The sequence below is a fragment of the Aquila chrysaetos genome, chromosome Z (assembly GCF_900496995.4).
Source record: "Aquila chrysaetos chrysaetos chromosome Z, bAquChr1.4, whole genome shotgun sequence".
In the NCBI taxonomy this organism is placed as follows: Eukaryota; Metazoa; Chordata; class Aves; order Accipitriformes; family Accipitridae; genus Aquila; species Aquila chrysaetos.
The window spans coordinates 77,165,548-77,187,474 of NC_044030.1; the positions used below are offsets into that span (position 1 = coordinate 77,165,548).

The 21,927-nt window shown below is 54.8% G+C and overlaps 1 protein-coding gene across 6 annotated transcripts in view; it reads right to left on the bottom strand.

The window, feature by feature from the left end:
* The window catches only part of CNTFR (ciliary neurotrophic factor receptor), a 212,789-nt gene that overhangs the window by 16,759 nt on the left and 174,103 nt on the right, over nucleotides 1–21,927 (bottom strand). For all 6 annotated transcript variants that reach the window (XM_030005484.2, XM_030005486.2, XM_030005485.2 and 3 more), the window contains 2 exons: nucleotides 7,891–8,008; nucleotides 6,897–7,063 (listed from right to left, as the gene is read on the bottom strand). In XM_030005484.2, coding sequence (XP_029861344.1) covers nucleotides 6,897–7,063; nucleotides 7,891–8,008 — 285 coding nt within the window. The remainder of the gene's footprint in view (nucleotides 1–6,896; nucleotides 7,064–7,890; nucleotides 8,009–21,927) is intronic.

Here is a 21,927-nt window from a genome sequence, read left to right on the forward strand (position 1 = left end):
GGGCTGGGGTTTGGGGGATTCAAAGTGTTGGCACATCATATTTGCCAAAGGCAAAAGATTGCTGTGGTCACCTTCCACCCTAGGTATCTCTCTCTCAGCCCTGCTCTGCTTTTGAGATACTGGGGTTATTTTCTTGCTACCCGACAAGTATTTCAAGTGAATATTAATTGGCTGCAAGCTACGCAATGTGCTTTGAAGTTGCAGCTACTTTTAGAGTGCTGGGAGCAAATCACAGACGGGCTGTGATGCACGGCATTGCCTGTTGCAGAGTGAGCCTTGCTCCTCACCAAAGGTTTGCTCAACTCCCGACGGCTCAAACTCCCAATTTGCAATAGCAAAGCTACAAAAAGACTGAGATTTGGGTACACCCACGCTTCTCCGTTTCTCATGGCCAGGAAGGAGCTGGGAATGGGGAGCTGGGTGCACTGCTGTGCTGCAGGTGGAAGAGGGCTCTCTCTGTGCACTCTAAGAATAGCCATGCACATGAGTCCTCATGTCCTGAGAGGGCTCTTATCCCCCTCCAAAGTCCACATGCAGGCCAATAGATTCCCCCTGGCCCAAAAATCTCTGGACTAAGTAATGGTCCCCTGGCTCTGACCACCTTGAGCAGCAGCTTGTGAAAGTGCCAGCATCAAACTCCACTCCCAAGCATGGAGGAGGGATGCTGGGGCTGTGGGGAGCCCCTCTCTGCCTGGCAGAGGTCCTGCCCTGCACTCAGAGGTCTTCTCCTCCATGCTGACCCCAGGGGCTCACCAGCTGCGGGTGGCAGGTGATGTCCACACAGGGCCTTTGCCTCCCCTGGGAGAGGAAGGAGGTGGTGGTGATGAGTGAGCTGCTCCCTTGCTAGCCTGCCTGCCTGTTGCCTGCAGCCCTGCCCTATGCATGAAGGGCACCTCTAGCTCTGCTTGAAGCTGTGTGGGACCAGGCATTGATGTGGGGCCAGTCTGCTGCAAGCGGAGTCGTGCGTGTGCCATTCGCTACCTCTGCTTGTTCCTCTTAGGAGAAACCAGCCTGTGATGCCTTCAAACCCGATTTCTTCACTGTGGGTGAGGCAGAGCGTGGCACTGAAATGAAGCCACAGCCCAACCACCTTGGTGGGACCCAGAATTGGCCCTGTTCTCTCCAAGATATAGCCCATCACCACCTCCCTCTCCCCAGCCCTCCTGCTCAGCACCCTGGCAGACACCCTGCTGCAGTCCTTCCTTGTCATCTTCACCACCACCCTGACAGCCTTTTCTGCTTCCCATTGCCTTCCATCTGACATGGTGGGTGCAAGGAGGACTGGACAGCTTCCTCCATCCCCACTGCATTTGGTGTTCAGAGGACGCTCCTGGAGGCTTGGGGAGAGGCTGGTGAGCAAGCACCCATGTGCCTGACCACAGGTGCCTAGTGCCACCTCCCAGCTCCCACTGACCCCTCTCTGCAGCAGGATGGGACACAATTTTCCATTTACAGCTTTATCCTTGGCAGGAGGGATGACTTGCTGGGGCTGCGCCGTGCTGAGCTACTCCAGATGGCTGAGCAATTTCTCTGCTCACTTCGAATCCCAAGGCTCAGGCTGGACATCAGCTTCCATCGATAGGGACTTGGGAGTCCAAATGCATACAGAAAAGTACAAATCCATTGCTGGCTCGGTGGACTCAGTTTGCAAAACAAGTCTGGTCGACTGAACGAATGCAGATGACTGCGAAATGCGGCTCTGCAGTGAGGAAGTGGGAAGGAAAGTGCTGGGCTGGGGATAGATAGACATGATGGGATGCTCCCTGGAGTAACACAGGGAGCCTAGCCCCTGCTTTTTGGCATGCCAGCCTGGAGCCATGGCAGGGGGATGCTTAAATGCAGTTGTGCTGGGAACGGCACATGTGCTTGGGCAGCAATGAGAGATGCCACTATGGTGGATTGGAGAAAAGCAAAAAAAACGGTGACCTGATGCTGAGGTGGAAGTCGCCTGCCTCTTTTGCTGGGATGTGACCCCCCAGGCCCACCCCTTGCAGGTTGGAGACTATCCCTGGCGTGCAGAGGAGGGCTGCCCTGGCTCTGAGTGAGCACGGCAGAGCCCAGCCATTGAAGGCCGCTGCGCTCCTGGCTGCGGCGAGCCTTCAAACAGCGCTGCAGGTTAATGGGAAAATCAGCAGTCCCTGCTACCTCCTCATGCGTCCTCCCATCCGTGGGACTCCTGCCCAGGCTAGAAAGTGGAGCAATGCCAGCCCCTCCAAAAGCACAAAGCCAGAGCTGCTCCTGCCACATCCCTCCAAGTGATGCAAGGACCAGGAGAGGGGACCGCAGCCGGTTCAGTGAGGACAGACCTATGTTTTTTAGGACAGACCTCACCATGCCGTGCTCATCATGGGAAACATCAGGGCTGGTCCTGCAGAGGGTAGTTGAGGAGTGAGGAGTGATGGGCTATGTCCAGCTCCCCGATTTCTACGTGACCTTGAAGGAGTCCTTTATCTTCTGCAGCCTCATGGGTCTGGGCTCCGCACACGGGGACAAGTGCTCCTCCTTCCCTAGCCTTTGTCTGCCTCCATTTAGCCTGCACATGGTGAGGCAGGGGCTGTCTGGCTGTACATCAGCCAGCATAATAGAGCCCTGTCCTCAGTGAGGGCCTGCAGGCAGTAACATAATAAAAGCAATAATAGTAATAATAATAATGGACGATGGGCATTAGGCTGAGTACTGGTTAAGTGGCTACAAAACCAGATGTAATATTATCCCGCAGAGCCGAGGGAGCATCATCAGACATTCCTGGGAAGGGGACTTGGCTGGGAGGCAACTCACAGCTCTTCCCGCTTGGTTTTTGGCTGCTGCATCCAAGGAAGGGCTCAGTGTGCAAGAAGAGCCGCGGAGAGCAGCTTTTCCTAAAGGCTCTGCATACTCACGCTTAACTGCAAATCTTTAGCTACCCACCACCCCTGGTTGTTGTTAGACACATCTCAAAATGAAGCTGGTGTTTCAGAAAAGCAGCTGAGACCCTGCAGCATAGAGGGGCCCGTCGCCCATCCCGCCTCTCCAACGAGCGCTAAAATGGATCCCTTGTGGCCGTTAAATATCCCCTGGCATTTTCCATGAGCAGAGGGATATTAAACTCCATGTCTTAGCCAAATGTCAGTCTAGGTAATTTAATTCTGCCTCCCTAAGTAGTATGAATTGAACTGACCTTCTGCCTAGGCAACTGTATACCCGTGTTCAGAGACTCTGAATTTCGTACAGACATGGGCACGTTTGTCCTCATGCAGCCCCTCCGAGACGCGCTGCATCTTAATCACCCCAGAGTCGGAGCTGAGAGGATCAATGACCTTCCCAAGGTCACACAAGGGATGGGTGGCAGATTTGGGGAAGGCAGCCATGCCTGCAAGGCCCCATCCAAAGCTGCTTTCCTCCTTTTAATGCTGTGCATCTTCTGCTAATTTGCCCCAGGCTCACACAAGGAGAAAGGTGCTGAGGTGGGATGCTGGCTTTGCTGCGTGGTGGTGATGTCCCTGCTTTCCTGGGGATGCGTGTGCCAGCTACCTGGTTCTTGGGCTGAAACACAAGTGAGGAAGGTGGTGGTGTGTCCTGGAGGGCCACAAACGTCCTTATGCTGTCCTAGCCACCATGAGGGAGGTGGCAGCTCCTGACACACCACCTCACTCCTCCTTGGCACCTCCCTCTGCCTGCAGGCTCTCTCCCCTCCAGCTCCTCCAACCCCTTTCCCACCTCCTCCTGCTTTAGGCTGGAGCCCTGATGTCTGCAGGGCTTTGCAGAACTTTGCCCTCCCCATGGTCACCTTTATTAATATCGATACCTTTGCAGAAGACGTAATTATGAAAACAATTTCCAGGAGCAAGATGAGGAGGAAGGCAGCCCAGATCTCCTACCGATGAGGGATGGGGGCCAGAGGGCTGGAAAAGCTTTTCCAGTCATCATTGAAAATGACAATGCAGAGTGACCCCTCGCAGCTGGTTGCTAATAACCAGCACGGCACGACCGCCAGCAAGGCATGGGCTTGGGATAGCAAAAGAAAGTACCAGTCATTTTCCACTCAATTAGAGCCCATCTTCTGAGAGGCTGGGGAAGGGATTTTCTGCTGGGGGCTCCAAGGAGGGAGGAAGGAGAGAGGAAGCAAAACCAAAGGAGGTCACTCCTTCACAGGGGACTTTTTATGTTTGCCCAGGCTGGGTGGGTGGTCCAACCCAGCAGTGGGTCTGCTTCTGGCTCAGATGGTGCCGGGAGGGAGAGCTGGTGGCCCTGCACTGCTCTCGCGTTGGCTCCAGGCTGCTCTGTCCCCAGCAGCGTATGAGATCAGGGCTTCATGGCTGGGGTTTAACCTCCATGCAAAAGGTGTGATGGTTTTCTCTAGGATAAGGGGAAAACACAAGGCAGGCTCTGATATTCCCAACCCTAGGATTTTAGAAGAAGCATCATGCATTTGCTGGTTGACACCGTCTCTCCATTTTAGCAGGATGCGTGCACATGTCGCAATGCTCCCACGCAGCATTTTTCCAATAAGTCGATGCAATGGCTTTGTCCTGAGCCATAGGTTTTCCAGCCCTCCATCTAGCAGAGCAAAACACAGCACAACTTCCAAAATGAGATCTCAGTCCAGCTAGATCCACACTGCCAGCACCCCCATGCTGGGACACAGCCCCAGGTTTGCAGCCGCAGAGAAGAGATCCAAAAGAGACACCGAAATGCGGAGGCTTCTGTAAAGAAAGCAAGCAACCTGGGGCAAAACTGTGTGGCAAAATACAGTAACGCAATGCACTTGTTTTAATTGGAAACACCAGGACGGCACAAGGAGAAGCTCCGTTCAGGGTAGGTGGCTGTTGATTGGCAGCAGCTGAGTTCACCCTGTAATGACTCTGCTAAGCCTGTCGACTGCCTGCTTGAACACTCAATCACCACCGCATCTTTGCTTCTTATGCACGGCGGCCATACCAAATCCTGAGGAAGAGAATTTCATAGCTGTACAGAATGTGGAGATTTTAAGGTCACCAGATATTGAAGCATTTATGCGAGCGGGCTGGCTCTGGGGTGAAGGACACAGCCCTTCCTAACAGCACCGGCACACCGTCCCTTCCCTGAGTGCCGTCTGGAGGGTGTTAGAACATCTGCCAGGTGGTGCCGGGGGGGTCTCACCTCCCACTGCAACAGCCGGGACGTGTCCAGGCACCCTGCACCCCTCCAGGCACTCTTGCAAGAGGCAGCGATATTGCACCCGTGCTAATGGCTGGCTCAGGGCAGCACTGGCCTCTGCTCACTGCTCCTCCGACCCGGGCTGAGTTCAAACTGCTGGGCTGGATCCGGCTTGTGCTGGTGCCGGGATGCCCGGGGCTCGCAGCTGGGTGTGCTTCCCAGGGGGGTTGCCCTTGCGTGCTGGATGGAGGATCAGATGTCTGGGAAGCCAGGGAGGGCATGGGTGGGATGCAGATGTTACAGGATGATGCCCTGAACTCCTGCAGGAGGGAATGCAAGGAACTTGGAAAATGCAGCTTAATTGCTGCCCTGGGCCCCACAGGCTGGAGGTTACCTTCATTTTTAAGGAGTGTATCTTCCACAAACACAACAATTTCCATTTAAAGGCACCCAAGTGACTGAAACTCCACCACTTCTCTGTTAAGCTCCTTGCTTTGTTATCAATGTTCTCAATGCAGTGATGAATACAAGCTCCAGATATCGACTGTGGCTGCAGGGACATGGCAGGACAGTCCCTGCTCCAAAATAATTTCCCCGCTCTGTTCAGAGCTGGCACCTTTTTTATCTTTTGACGTTTTCCAGGCTTTGGGGTAGAAAGGGAAAATCTGGCATAGCAGTGGAGCTCCTCTTCTTGCGCTCCGGCACTTCCAGCCGCCTGGGACTGGGACATGCACCGCACCGAAGGCAAAGACTGACTGCTGGCTGCACTTCAAGGATTCATTTATTTGTTTTTCCGGTCCAGTAATTGCCACATGTAACCAGCAAATTGTTTTTCGACGTGTTCCTGAACTCCTATTCTCTCCCATTTTTCCTGTTCTTTGAGGATGAACACTCTTGTCACAGCACCAGCTGTAATCCGTCTTTGGCTGGTGGCAAAACTGTTGTGCCCAGCTCCCTGCTTTGCCATGCTTGGCACTGAATTCCCCAGTCCATGCTGGTCCTTCACAGTTAGAGGAGCACCCACACCATGGGTCTGGACACAGTCGGGCAGCATCCCTGTGGCACAGCCGGCGGCACAGACACCCCCTCTCCCAGCGCCTGCTGCTCCCCGTCCCACATTGCACAGCATCCACCACCCAGATGGGGCAGTGAAGAGGTGCAAAGGGGGGAATAGGGTTTTTAGGAGCATGTTAGGTAAAGGCTGGTGGAGGATGACTTCAGTAGGGCTTTAGCCTGCCTAGGGATGGGGGCAAGAGGATGGGACATTTCAATTTCTCTTCCAATCCTAACTTCAATGACTCCGCTTCCAGCACAAACACCAAACCTCTCTTTTAGGAATGCTCAGAGGGGCAAGAAGGGCAATACCATTTGGACCACACCAGGTCCACAGCCTGCTGCCCTGGTACATGGCAGCCGCTTCCCCAGCCCCCAAGCAGGGAAGAGCTCAGCAACCGTGGGAGACCTGGACCACTGGGGACCAGGCAGGGTACCAGGCCACTGATGTGACCAGCATGGGGGCTGCCTGTGGGCATCCTGCCTGGGTCCCCCAGGATGCTCAGGTGCCGGCACCAGCTACAGCAGGGCCGGGACAATCAGGGAAGGCTCAAGGAGGATGCCAGAGTGGCTCAGACCCTGGCTCCATCTCATGCACGGATAGGCAGAGTCTCCACCTGGAGAACCTGCTCCTTCCCTGGCCCATCACTCCGGCGGGCAACGCTGCATGCAGAGCAAGCCAACCCCAACACCGACTCGGAGAGGCCAGTTGCTGCCGTGGAAGTTACCTATGGCGAACTCGTCAAAGGTGACAGTGGTGGAGTTTTTGCCCAGAGCGTTCGTGACTGTCAGAGTCACCTTGTACTTCACTGTCGAGAAGAGCTGGAGGTATCTGATGTGACACCTGTTTTTGGGAAAGACATCCTTCTCGCAGACCATCTCTCTCGTGCCGTGTCTGGAAAGCAGGGGTGAGAAGAGCTGTTACCTACAGAGCAGTGCTTGGGGTGGGGATGCAACCATGCTGCTGGAGGCAGGAGGCAGAAAGAACAGCACTGTGTCCCTGCTCTGCCTGCGGTGTCGCATGCACCAGCCCCTGCCACAGCCAAAGGGCTGCTTTCCTCCTGCCGGGGAATTTTGAGGGCTCATGTGTGTGATGTTTTATCTTAAGCCTGCACAGAGACTGTGGTGAATGTCCTCACACTGGCCCCAAGGAAAGGATGAGACGCTGCTGGCATTGGGGTTGGCTCTGTCCCTCCCGTCAGAGGAACAGCATCTCCTTTCTTCTCATGACACAAGCCCCAGAAGAAAATGCATAGCACCAGCATGTATAAAGGCTGTGCCAGGACCTGGGCACAGGGTAGGGGACGATGCCATGCCATGGCCAGTTCTAGGTGAGGGACACTGCTGCTGTCCAGCCACAGCCAGTGTACAGCAGAAGGGAGCATGCCTGTGTCAAATGTGCCAAAATACAGTGGGCACAACCTCCCATGTGGACAAGTGGTGCAGAGAGGATTGCCATGGAAAGGGGATCTGGGAGCTGGGGACTTTCCTGGTCCCCTGTTGGGAAACTGGAACTTTTCTGGGACAAAACCCCATTGCAAAGCATCCAGTTTGGATGTCCCTGGAGCATCCTTCCCCAGGCTCATTTTTGGGACACCAATCTGATACATTCAGCACAGGTCAGACCCACTGCCCCAAGACTTCACGGCACTACTGGGGACCTGCTCCAGGCTGCAGGGACAGAAACTCACCCCACTGCACCCTTCCTTCCCAGGCACTTACATGACAGAGATGTTGAAGGAGTTGGGGATGTAGGTGGGAGTGGGCAGGTGCCAGCTGCAGTAGAAACCTTTTGGGTAGTTGTTGGACCGGCACATCAGCACTGGCTCCTTCGGAGGGGCTGCCGGGGAAAGAGAAAAGAGCAATTATCCGTTGAGGTGGGGTTATCACCAGGTCCTGAACAAGGGGATGTCCCTCCACTCTCAACTGCTGCCAGCTCAGGAGGGGACACAGTTTACAAGGCGAGCCTGGTCTGTGTTTATCAGCTGCTGGAGGCATCTGGGGGCCTTTGTCCCATGTCTGCTGCTGAGGTCCTCCATGAGACCTTGCTTTGGACTGGGCTGTGCACAGCAGCTCGGATTCTCCCCTGGCAGTTCACCAACTCTAATGAGAGATGGAGTGGCAGAGAAGGTTGGCAGGTACCGGGGGAGATCGTCTTCAAGGCTGTGACAGAAACGTTGCTGATGGGGAGGAGGTGCTGCTCTCTTGACCCCATTAAGCTACAGCGCTCACAGCCTTCTCTGCCACGTCCCTGGGGAGTGATAAACTTGTTGAGGGATGATCCTCCAAAAGACCAGAGGTCCTTAAAGGGAGGAAGAAGGACTGCTTATGGCAAGACGAGGAGGAACAACTTGAAACCAGCAGAGAAAATTCAGCTTTGCAGGAGGACTGGCTGTGTTAATGCTTTCAGCAGTGGGGCAGAGCATCCCACCCCAGGGTCCTGCCTCCCAGGGGACACAGACGCAACTGGAGATAGGGCAAGGGCGTGCAGTGGGGAGCAGCCTTCCTCTGGCCTCATCAGCCATTTCTAGAGCTTAGAGGCAGAAGAGGATTTTAAACCCAATCAAGTGTTGGCTTTCCCGGCTATACCTGTACTCTGTGGTCTTTGCAGGAGCACAGCCAGAGCTGCGGGAAGACTCTGCAAAATGCCAAGGGCCAGTGTATGGGGGAGAATGAGATGTGATATCTTTCAGCTGATAAATTTTGCCCATGTAGGTTGGTAAAAATCTTATCTGAACTGACACTGAAGTAAACTCCTCTCAGTACCTGGACACTTGCATTGCTAAGAGCAGAGTTTGGCTCTAACTGCAGCACCTTGGCACAGCACCTTGCAATGAAATACACTCCCCGGGCTGGAGGTGCGCCATGGTTCCCTCGGAAGGGCTGTCTGAACCTGTGGTGGTCCCTCTTTCCCCTCCTTTGTTAGCCCTCGTCCCCATGCATCCACCCAGAATGTCCCAGGACACACTCTTCTCTCCAAGCAGAGGTTTTGAAACAAACATAGCAGATCTGGCAGCCTCAGCGCAAACATCGCTGCGTACCACCCCGCTGCGGTCCCAGCAGCAGTCCCCACCACATGGCTCACCACTTTCCTCCCTGCTGCTGAGGGAGATGCCTTAGCCATGGCCGTTACCAAAAATGAGATGCAAACTGGGATGCAGTAATGCAAGAGTTCAGGGAGCAACCCCAGGCTGGCAAACTCCTTCCCCCAAGGGCTGCAAGGGAAAATCACAAGTCCCACAGCACTGTGCATCCACCATGTGTTGCTATGGAGCATCCCATACTGATGGTGCAGGGAAGCTGTGAACCAACCTAACAGCCCTCTGCATGCCGTGCCAGAGAAGAAAAGGATGCAGCGAGTCGGCTAAGGGTGCCCTCACTGCACCAGTGAGCTGGCAGCACCAGGAGGATGCCAAAGACTCAAGACATCAACGCAAAATGGGACATCCCTGCAGCCATGTCTGTGCAAATCCCCAATGTGGCGCAGAGCCGTGCAGAGCTGCTGGTCTCCTGGATGTCTCCTCAGCCCCACTTAGGCGCAGCCGAGGCCTCACTGATGTAACACACTCAAGGATGCACCCAGGACTGGAGCAGGACCCTGATGGGGAACAGCAGCCCAATTGTGCCCTCTGGAGAGTGCCAACCCGTGAGCACAGGCTGCCAGGGTGGGCTGCTGGGATCCTGGCTTGGCGTTGAAGAGCAGAGCCCATGGTCAGAAAGTAATGATGGGTTTTGCTAGAAAAGATTTCTGGTGGGATGCCCAGACGTCCAGCTGTAGCACCTTACTGCAGTCTACAGGGGGAAACTGAGACATGGGGCTTGCACACACGCTGGCGTCCCTGGGGCAGGGCTGGGGAGGGAGCAAGCAGATGACAAGAGAGCCAAGGGCAGCAGAGTCAGGGAGCAGGGAGAGGGAGAGGGAGAGGGAGAGGGAGAGGGAGAGAGAGAAGGAGAAGGAATGGAGGGGGCTGGCGGGGAGGGGAGGCTGTGCCAGTCCACGACACGTGTTCTTCCTAATGGCTATTCCAGCCTTCAGCCGGCAGACGAAGGCCAGAGCCTGGTTAATGAGCCTCCCAGCTAAATTATTCAAGCAGACCCTCCGCAGCAAAACAGAGCGGCTAATCTTAAGGCCAGAGACAAGTCCCTGCTACAGCTCCATCCTCCTCCTCCTCGCCGGCTCCTTAACCCCTTCCCTGTCCCTCAGCTGCCCCCGGGGTGAGGCGGGAGCAGATGCAGGGCAGCATCGCCCGTTGCAGGGGGCAATGGGGCAGGGTTGGGGGCTCCTGGGAGGTGTTTCGGAGGGGTTGAAGGGGTGGAGGGGATTTAGGGACAGCTCTGGGGTCCGAGCGACCGCGTGGTGGCAGTGTGGGCTAACAGCACCCGCCGGGGACCCGGCAAAGCGGGCTGGGGGCTGGAAATACCGCATGGGAGGGAGGATGCTGGGGATGCTACTGTGGACCTCTCGCCCACTTGCTGCTCGTGCTCAGCTGTGCCGCACGACATCAGGAGCCACACCGGGTAGAGGCAGCCGAGGCTTCAGCGAGCATCCCTGAAGACCTGCACTGTCCCTGCCCGACGAGGAGGCTCTGCCCTACGTGCACAGCCCCAGATGATACACTGCTACTGAGGATAATTTATCTCTGTTGTCTCTGGTATTATGCCGGATCCGGCTCTTGGTCGTCCGTGCTAATTCCTCCACCAAGGAGGCTGGGGTGGGCTCGTGCTTCCAGGTTTGCTTTGCTGGGAGAAGGAGGGCTGCCCAAACACCCTCCCACTTCCATCCCCACTCTGCAACAGCCTTTGAAGATGCCCCATTTTCACAACCTTGAATGCCTTGAAGACCCTGTCCTCTGCTCCAAGACTGGGGTCCCAAATGCAGCCCCTAACCTCTGTGCCCCCAGCATCTTCCACCTTCCATCCTCTGATGCCTTTTAGCAAGCCAGAGGTGGAAGGAGAGGCTGGGGAAGGGGGACAAAATAACCCTCATACCTCTGCTACCGTGGTGCCCATGCAGCATCCTCAGCCCACTGCATCTGAAGGGATGCTGCTGTATGAAGCGTGTCTCGCCCCAGCCATTGTCCTCTCTTTCTGGGCAGGGACAAGCTGTCTCACAGGGACACTCCTGCCACCTCTGTCTCTCCAAAGAGCCATCAGTCCCAGAGCCACAGGTGTTTTGGGAGGGGGATGTCAAACAACTGCCCCACTTTCCACCTTGATGGGCAGAAAGTCCACCCCACGGGAGAGCGCAGGGCCAGTGTGATGTGCCATTTGGGGATGTGACCATGACACCATGCCGGTGACCGTGACCATGACCGCCAGGTGCCACGAAGGAGAGCTGCAAGCCCCTTCTCAGTGGCCACGCTGCATCAGGAGGGCTGTCTTTGCCCACCCTGCCCTGGTGTCTTCTCCAAGCTGGTGGCACGGTCTCCATCTGCCCATAGTAGATGGTGGCTTGCAACCCTGTTCCTCTCCCCTCCTCTCCCAGGAAAGGCACTCGCCAGCACAGCTCATCCTGCCCATCAAAGGCTCTTAAAGAGAGCAAATAAAATTGCAGGCTCCAATCGATCCGGCGCTCCGTAATGCTGTCTTTGGAGGTGGGCCAGCCTGTCGGGCCGATGGAGAGAGCAAGAAAGGCAGTGGAGGAAAACAAAGCCATCAAGGGAGCATTAAAGGTTTTTTCTGCCCTGAGGCTTTGGGCAGTACCTCTGGGTGAGGGCTGTCCCGCCCCAACCTCCTCCATCCTCCCCCAGCTGATGTCCAGATTTCAGCCCCTGCCTGACGCTGAAAACAGCCAGAGCAACACGTTGCCCCTGCATGGGCACTCCTCCCCAGGCTCCAGCACGCAGCCTCCCTAATCCTGGCAAATGTTTACTTCCCCGTCGCCTCATGGAGCTGCTGAACTCTGTAAAGGCAGAGATCCTTTCCTTTCGCTGCAAAAGCGCCTGCCCTCTCTAATCTGTCTATTAACCTCTCGCATGGCAGGAAGCCACTTCTCCCACGCGCTCTGCTGATGTCCTCTCTCCAAACCCGGCATGTTTAATGCCTGGCCGTGGCAGCTTCCCAGCAGCTTGGGCTGCAACCAGGCTTGCTGCAAAAGCTCGGGACAAGAGGATGGAAGGCTGCGCCAGAGCTGGGTGCATCCCACCTGGGCACACTGCTTGCAAGCCATGCAATGCTCCAGCAAAATTCAGAGCTGCAAGAGGCAGCAAAAGCTGGTACCAGGGTCATCATCTCTGCAGACCCAGCAGAAGACTGGTGGCAGGGACGGGGTTGGCTTTCCCACCACACGGTGCCCCAGACTTTGCATCCTGACTGCAGTCTCTCTGGCTTGTTGGAAATAGCTGTCACTTGACCAGCTCCAGCATCTCTGCTCAGCTGGGGAGAGCACAACAAGTGGTCCTCAAGGATGAAACAGCTCTGGATGCATCAGCACAGACACAGATTTTTGTCTCCCTTCCCATCTCTAAAGCCCAGTCGTCCTTGTACCCTGAGTCCCACTGCGCAGGGGAAAAGTGTGACCAATCCATTTTAGAAACCACTAAAAATGATCTACAATAGCTTTTCCTAGCCCTGCTAGGTCATGAGATAATGGACATTAAAATCATGGCATTTTTATATATAGAAAAGTTATTTTAGGTCATTTTTAGAGGTTTCTGAAATGGATCAGTTATAATTTTCCTCTCCTGCTGAGGGCTGAACGCACTAAAGATGCCTTGCTCCACAGGTGGAGACATACAAAAAATAGTACCAATAAAAGTTTTAAGAGGCCTCTCAAACACTTCTGTAGGAAGTATTTCTTCTGGTGCACTAGGGGCACATTCAGGCACCAGGCTGCTGGGGGATACCGATTCTACAGCATGCTTGTAGGGTCACCCGCACAACGCATCATCCTGGTCTTCGGCCAGCAAAGCCTCCAGGGTCCGTGACAGCAGCATGGGTTTGTGCTAGAGCTACAGCCATGACACAGCCTGCCTGCATGTGGGCAAGACCCCCGTGCTGCCCCATGCTGGGGGACAACCCCAGCCCCGATGCTGTCCTGCCACCAGACTCCCACTGTTATCATCCCTGCCTCTCCCCAGTGCCCATGGCAGGATCACTGCCCCATCTCTTGCCTGTGCCTAACATGCCCTCCACATCCTCAGCCGCTGACTTTTTTTGCACCATAGCCACGACCTTGCAGGTGGTGGGTATGTGCTGATAAGTAAAAAGACACCCAAGTGACCAAAAGCAAAGCTATAGAGGCTGGAGGGCACAACGGGGACCTACCCAGGCATGAGATGCCAGCCCCAAGCACGCGGGCACACGTGCATAAGAGCAGCACACCCCACACATCTGCACATGCACCTACGCAGGTGCTTTTGTTATGCATACTCTGGCTGCAAGCACGATGTATTATTTATCTAACACCGCTTTACTAAAATTGTCTGTGTACAGCAGGCTGGTAGGAAACCACAAAGAAACAATGATGAATAAATCATATATCTACTGCCCGGAGGATCAGGGGAGCATCCACCTGCCGTGCACCACCTGTGCTGGAGTGTAGCATGGCTGTGGCTGGGGACGGTTCCTTCCGCCATCCCAAACATTGGGATGTGGCTGTGTTTTGTTGCTGGAGAAAGGGAGGAAGGTGAAGCTCTGAGTTTGCTCTGTTACCCCTTGTCCAGGCTGTTCTTGGATAAGGGTGAGGCTGAGGAGGGGTGCAGAGGACAGCGGCAGGGTGGTACAGAGGCAGGCGATGCTCCCCTGCATTGTGCTTCTGTACTCTGGGAACATCATGTTCATAACCACCACTTCTTCAAGAAGGATTAAGCAAGTTTTTTTTTTTTTTTTAATTAATGCAGCAAAATTCATGTGAGAGAGAATTAGAGAGCCCAGGGGTGTAGGGGCACAGGGTGAGATGGGCTCATCCCTCACTGACCTGCTGGGTGACCTGGGCAAGTGATGGAGATGGGGTTTAGGTCTCTCCCAGTCAGTCTAAGCCATCCCAAGCTTAGCATGAGACATTTTCAGGACACTCCTTCCCCCGAAGTTAGCCACTGACAACGTATCCCTCTGGAGTGTGAGCCACCCCAGCTGAACACCAGAGTTGCCCACATTCAGCCAGCACCTAGCCCAGCCCTGACACCCTCATGCTGCAGGACCTCCCTGGGAGCTCCCAAAATGGGCCAGGGACACCTGCAGCTGTAACTGGAGTCCTCTGGCCCTGTTGCCATCTAGGAGCCACCTCCCCAGTCTCAAAGAGCAAGAATTTATTCCCCAGAAGGTGCCGGAGAAAAGGTGGACTCAGCAAAAGATAAATTTCTAAAAGGCCCTGTTTTACACTGATTGGGGCTCGTAAACCAAGCTATGGATTTTCTCATTTCCCTTGCAGAAAATTCAGCGCGCCCGTCAAGAGGCAGCACTGTAAATTTTTGGGCGAGGCATTACTCATAGAGAAGAGGGAGCTCAGAGCCACGCTTTAAGCCCAAATCACAGTGCAAGCTCCTAGCCCTAAAAGCTGCCTTGAAGCAGGACAGAGTGATAACAGGCTCACCAGACTTTGCTTCATCCTGCACTGCACGAGGCCATGCTATTTGCAGCACAGCAGAGGTGCTCTTCAAACCTGAGAGCTCTCAAGCCTTCAAAAAATTAGCAAGCAAGCCTGGTTAAGCAGCAAGAGGAAAGAGCAAGAGGAGAGGGGCTCCGGCAACTGTGGTACGGGATGGGGTGGCTGGCTGGCACAGCAGCCCTCTCCGGAGATGCTCCCCAAGGTGCGGGATGCTGCGGGAAGGAGATTTAGGCAGGTGAAGCCATCAGGCATCCCACACCCAGAACAGACCCCCATGCTGCCAGCTGCAGAGTTGACTCCCTCCAGTAGTGCCGGCGCTGGGCAGCATTGCTGTCCCAGGGCAATGCCCACATGGCTCCTCGGAGATCCCGCCTGGCACACTGGCACCCCAAACCCAACTGTGCTCCTGCAGGTGACCTGGTCCCCACGGGCCAGGATGCTGGGCTGGATGCCTTAGGGACCGATGCACAGTGGGGATGCTGGGTGCCTCCAGCCTTCGCTTGGGACCGCGCCACAGCAAAAATTCCCTCCTAACCCTCCCCGTCCTCCGTCGGAAACCAAAGAGCAGCTTTGCTCCGAAACAGTATTAAATATTGAACAAAAGAAAGCAAATCTGTTATCTGGGATAATTGGGAGTAAATAAAACATTTAACCAAACCAAATGCAGCTGTTTCTACTTGGAGCCGGCACAACAGCAGGGAAGCCAGCTCAGCTACTCTGCATCCTCGTTACGGCAGCTGATTATTGTTTTGTGTATAACGGTAGCACCGCCAGGCCTCGAGCGAGGCCAGGGCCCACGGTGCTCAGTGCGGCACACCCGGAGGGGTACACCAGCAAGGCAGGACACGGCAGCACAGCGAGCACACCGGGCATGGGAAGTCCTTTGCAGCGCTGGGGTTTGCTCTCCAGCCCAGGGAGTTCACGGCGAGGCCGGCTTTCCTCCCCCAACACCTCTGCGAGGGGATTTGCATGTAACATAAACCATTTCAGAGCCAGGTCACTGGTTCGCACATAGCCCCGGGCAGTAATGACCAAACCTCGTTACCGGCTGCTCTGGGATTGAGCGTGCTGGGCCTTCGTCCAGCTCCTGGAGACCTGGAGAGCTGTGTGGGGTGAGGGACTGTGCAGCTCCCAGGGGAAGGTGCTGGCAAACGGGAGGCTCCGGGGATGGAAAGTACATCCCTGCCAGCAGCTCAGGCTGGGAGCATCCCAGGGCACAGGCTGCCATGCCCAGCCAGCGGGGAAGGGGCTGCAGCCCCTGTGCAGAAAGCAGGGGGCTGATGTGCTCTTTGCTTTCTTAGGGCAGCCATGGGTTTCCCACTACTGGGGTTTAGGGAGGAGAGCTTGACGCCCCCACAGCTCGCACCCAAATGCTGTGCCTATACCTTACAAAATGGCCAGGAAGGATGTGGGACATGAATTGCATGGGATTTTCCAGTCACTCCCAAAATAGTTTCTGCTTCCAGGGGACCCTTCTCCTCGACATGGGGCTGGATGCACTGTGCCAAGGCAATGCAGGGGAAAATGCTTCCTAGCACCCACACGGGTCCCCAGCAGCTGCTCCTCACTCAAAGGAGCTTGTGGTTGATGCACGTGGAAGCTGTGATAGCCCCCATCTCCAGAGAGGAGTAGCTGCCTCCCTTGGTACCTACCCCTCGATAAAAGGCTTGATCAGAGCAGCCCCAAACTGCTCTGAATTGTTGGTTTCTCCTGTGCCCCATCTCAGCCCACACCAGCTGCGAGGAACATGCAGTCCAAGAGCCCGAATCTGTGCAGAACCCTGGAAATCTCCAGGAGCTCAGCTGGAAAAGCTGCCAGCCAGAGAGAGGGAATATCCCCGCCTGTTGTGCCTTTCCCAGTTTGGTTGTGCCGGGGGCATGCAGGGTGCCCCTGAGGACTCCCTGGCAGGTATTGAGGAGACCAAGGATCTGTGCCATGGCAGCCCCTTGCCTCCATGCCTGTGGGGCTTGCAGAAGAAAACTCAGCATCCCCTTCTCCCTCTTTTCCCAGCTCCAGGCACAAATCCCCTGCACAATCTACATCACGCAATGCCCCTGCCCCCTCCATCACCTTATTTAAAGGCTGCAAGAAAGCAATCTGTCCTCCCAGCCTCTCCAGATGGAGAAGACGGGGAAAATACCAGGTGCAATCAGACACAACTGGGACCATCAGCAGCCATGTATCCTCGGCGAAGCTGTCCCACCAGAACTCCTGGAAATTGTATATTTATCCAGGAGGAGCCTCTGGGGGGAAGCTACAAGCACTTTGTCATGCACTGAGCAACAAGCTAGCCACGAATATTACCAGCTATCACTCCCAGCGGGGGAGTGTGGGCTGCCTCTAACAGCCAGCGGCTCTCCAAAAATGCCTCTTCTCTTCTTATTCCTCTCGAGATTCAGCCTGGTTACATCCCCTTCTCTGCTCTGCTCTTCCCCAGGCTGCTCTCCGCACTACCCCAACGAGGTGGGTACCTGCTGGCAGAGGGGTCTCTCACCCCATGGGGAATGGAGAGGAAGAAGTAAGAGATTTCTGACTCTCTGGAGGAGAGAAAGGGATATTTCTGGGCTTCTCTTCTCCTGCCTGGGCAGGAGAAAGAGCTGACAGGAGCGGTTAGTAACCAGACATACCCCCCATCCACTTTCTTCTTGCACCAGCACTGGCTTTTGCATGAAAAGCTCCTTTCCTTCAGCATTTATGGAAAAACACCCTCTCTTTTCTCCCACGTTTTGCTAGAGGAAATGCCACAGGCTGCACTCCTGTCCCCTTACAAGGCAGACCCCACGGCACCCTCCAGCCTACACCAGCTGCTCCACCTTGGGTTCAGTTGGGACAGGGGACCTGGAAGTGGGCATCTGTGTGCAGGTACCCCCCCGCACACCGGGTGTCTGTACAGGATTTGCTCATCCTGAGCCAACCCTGTGTTTGGCCATCCGGATTGCATCCAAGTTTGCTCACACACACTCAGTATCCCCTGGCCACCGACTCACATCCTCAGGACTGCCCTTCTGCCCTGCACCACTGCTCTCCTGGTGAGATGCTACACTGCTCCATGGGGCTGATCTGCAGCCTGTGTCCGCCCCTCAGCCCCAGGAACCATGCAGCCCTTCATGTGCGAGAGCCCCAGCCCCTGCAATGCTGGTGGCTTCACCCAGCTTTGTGTCACTGCTGGGAAACCAACTCCAGGCACCTTGTGAAAACTGCTGGGCTGGAGCCAGAGGTCCCCCAAGAGATGCCAGAGCTGGCACAGGACCAGAAGGAGCCTCATATGGCTTCTTTCTGTGCTGTTCCCACCCCGAATCCATGCAAGTTCCTGCAGCAGCAGCCAGCCTCCTTGGCGTGTCTAGTGAAGCCACCTGGACCATCCCACATGTCCTTCTGCATAATATACCCTGGCAAATCACAGCACCGGACTCTGGTGGGGATGGGGCTGAGATGTTCAGGCTGCTTAGGGATGCTGCTAGCCCACTAATGACATGCATCAGGGAAGATGCTTAATTTGTCCCAGGAAATGAGGTCTCCACACCAGTCCTTAGCTGCCCACTCCCTGGCTTTGAGAAAATACCAGTCAGGCATGTCACTAACAGCAGGAGGGTGCCCAGCTCAAGCCTAAACCCTGCCCTGTGCTGCTGGAACCAAGGGGCAGAGGCAGGAAGGAGGAGGGACCGCAACTGCAGAGCATCAGTCTCTGCAGCTCACCCAAGGGGCATCCTTCAAGGGGATGAAACCCAGAGGAGTGTTGCATTTCTGGAAGGGGTGGGTTGAGATACCAGCTAGGCTAACGCCACTGCTTGACGCCACTGCTCTCTTTACACGTCTTTTTTTTTATCCTCAGGCCTGAATCAGGCCCTGGCCTCATTCTTATCTTACAGCAATGAGGTCCTTGGGATGATGTAAGTCACACAACTTCAGACTTCACTGCATTTGGAAGTAATAGCTGCATCCTTAACTCAGCCGACTTCAAGGGAGGTCCCATTATTCAGCCCATCTGTAAAGAAATGGAGGTAAAAAAAGGCTCTTTGCTTTAAGAAAATGATGCTCATCTCCCTCAAATCCTGGCTTGACACTTAAATCCCCACAAGTGGCAGCAAGCAAGCCCTGGGGGATGCTCCTGGTGTGCATGGCCAGGGCAGCTCAAACAGCTCGAGGGGCTCAGGGAGCCCCTTCCCACCCGCGTGAGAGCCCACAATTTGCAAAATGAAGCGTGAAGCACAAACCGACTCGATTACTCACAGTGACTGTTTTCACCCGTTCTAATCATCACCTGTAAAATCTTTGCAAGGTTGTTTTCATTTTCTTCCCTCTCTGCTTCCGCCAGCTCTGCTCTGCAGCAAGCACCTCACTAAATTCCCTTAATCTTCCCTTTCGGTCATACGCTATCTTCTAATCCGTTAATCAATTTTCCTGTGGACTCCCTGTAATTTATCGATGGCCTTTTAACAACGAAACCCCCAGAAGCGAACGCACTTTTCCTGAGTGCATCGGCACCAGATCAGTGGTGAGAGCAGCATCATTGCCAGCTCTGCCCCGGCAGCAATAATGTGGATGCTCAGCACAACCTGTCCCTCCTCAAGGAGGACAATGGCTTCTCACCTATCCTCTGATTTGCTTCCAACAAAGAACAAATAGCAAGCAATTACTGTTATAAAAAATATTGTTATAAGTATTTTAATTATTTCTTGAGGGCTGGCAGGTCTCCCCCGGGGCAGGCAATCCTCCTGCAAATGCCAAGCACCAGAGCTGGGGACTGAGCTGTCACCCATAGGTCCCCAAATCTCTTTTGGGCAGGGCGAGGGGGGCAGGATGCCAGGATGGGCACTGCACACAGGTGATTGGGGCACTGCTGCTTTTCTGGGGGACGTACTGCACCATTCATGCAGCAGCACTGCCTAGAGCAGCAGGAGACCCTCAAGAGACCTGCGGTAGAGAGGAGAGGAGGGCATGGTGCCCAGATACCCCACTGATGGGCTACGGCTGATTCCTGTCTGGGTCATGGTCTCTGCAAGAGGCTCAGCACAGGATCAAGGAGTTTGGCAGGGAAGCCCAGGGCTGCTCTTTCTTCCCCTGCCTTTCTCACCCCCTCCAAGGTCAAACAGTCCTGGACTCTCAATAAACTGTCGTAGGGGCTCCAGGGGATTTCAGGAGGTATTTGATAGGATTTCAGCAGACCTGAAGCGTGACTTCAGAGGGATGGGGGGGAAATACCCTAGAGCATTATTAGAGTCACTGAAGGATTTTGCTGTGCTCTCTGAAGCATTGCACAGAAAATTGCAGAACAGCAAGCCCCATGGTCAAGACCTTGCCAGCACCAGAAGGATGCTGTGGTGTCCTGGCTCACATGAGCCCCACTGCCCTGTCATGGACCAGGAGCACACTGTTGCTGTGTGCGCTGCAAAAGCCTTCTGCAACAGGGACAACTCTCTCCTCGATGCACACAGATGGCTCAGCATCCTTCCAAGAGGAGGAGAGCAGCAGTGACAGGTCTGAGAGCAGGGGCTCGGCTGCAGATGAGAGCTGCAAGGATGTGCTGGGGAAAAACAGACAGGGCAGGGCAGTCTGGTTTAACCTGAATACCTTGCCATCCTCTCCTGGAGCAGAGAAAGCAGCCCTGGCTGTGTTAATGTCAATGCAGCTAGGTCTGTCCCATAGCATATGTGCCACCAGCAGCACAGGACAAAAGGCAGCATACCTGGAGAAGTGCTATGATGCTGCCAAAGTTTCTCACCTTTCCAGGAGTGACATGGGGTTGAACCTGCCCAAGATCCAGTATGGGAGGATTTGGGGTTTTTCTGCAACAGGGAGATGCTGGAGGCACAGCTTGGTACCTGTCCTGTGCCCAGAAAGTTGTTCACGGGCATTTTCAGAGAACAGTTCCTGTAACATCAACCATGGTGTTATGGCAGAGCAGCTCAGCCACGGCCCAGCATAATGAAATGCAAATGACTTTTGAGGTCACAGCTCACACATGCATCTCGGTGGCTGTCTCTCCTGCTTTCTGCACTAATATGGGCTGGAAAGGCAAGAACTGGGCAAGGACCCGGAGGGCAGATGCATGATCTTTGTTTCTCTTCCCCATCCTCATGCTTTACTTGGACCCTTGGGGAAGTCTGTAGCTTGAACACAGTCCTCGCTGTGAGCCAAATGGGTTGCAAATGTATTGGCATGTGTTGTGTCATCTGCAGCAGTTAATAGGATCCATTTTCCAAGGAAAGGGAAAAGAAAAGGAAGTAGAGGAGGGGAATGCTTAAATCTGCAAAACAAACGTCCATCACCCCTTCTGAAGCACTAAACCCACGGCAATAGATTATATGTGAAAGGTTGGTCTAGAGCAATAATCTACAAGGGCTTCACACAACAATGCAGCTGGATTCAGATGTCAAACCAAAATCCTTAGCACTTAATACCTTCAAAGCCTGTACAAAGAATGGATGTGATGCTGGCCCCGGTGCGGTTATTGGAAGATTTGTCTCTGATTTCACCAGCAGCCCCATTAACACACTAACTCCTGCTGCCCCATGAGAGGGCACGGGACATCCCTGCCCAGGGGCACCTACACCATGCCCCAACTCTAAGACATTGCAGGAGTTGCCTCCCCATGTGGCATTTGCTGCAAAGCCTGGGAAAAGTGATAAATGGGAGAAAAGCACTCTGTGCCACCTTACAGCCAAGGAAATGGAGGTACAGAGCAGCCAAGGGATGGCCACTGCGGACGGAGAGGCTGACTGAGGATGCCTGCTAAATCCCTGGGCCCTGCGTGCACCTCCGCATGTGTTCTGGTGAACCCGGGTGCTCAGTCCACCTCTGCCTGTACGAGATCATTGCTGGGCTCAGCACCAAGCTGCCCAAACCCACGTCACCCCATCTGGCCCCAGGCAGGGCTGGGAGAGCCCTCCTCGCCCGCCCGGCTTCCCCGCAGCCCAAGCAGATGTTCTGGGTCCTGTATCCTGGGACAGATTCCGGCTTGATTTATTACTGGACGTGACTTCTGGAGTTTGTCAAAGGCACCCGCTCCCCCTCCCCTGACTTTCCCCACACCCTTCCCATTTTGTTTTACGTTCACTTTGTGGTCTCCCCGCCATAGCTTGCAATAAACAGAAACTCATTTCCAGTATAAACAACTGCACACTCTGCCCCAGTGAGCCGTACGACCCTGCCTTTCCCTCTCCCCACCCCTGCCTGCTTTGGGCTCTGGGAAAACGGTCTCTTCCTTCTGC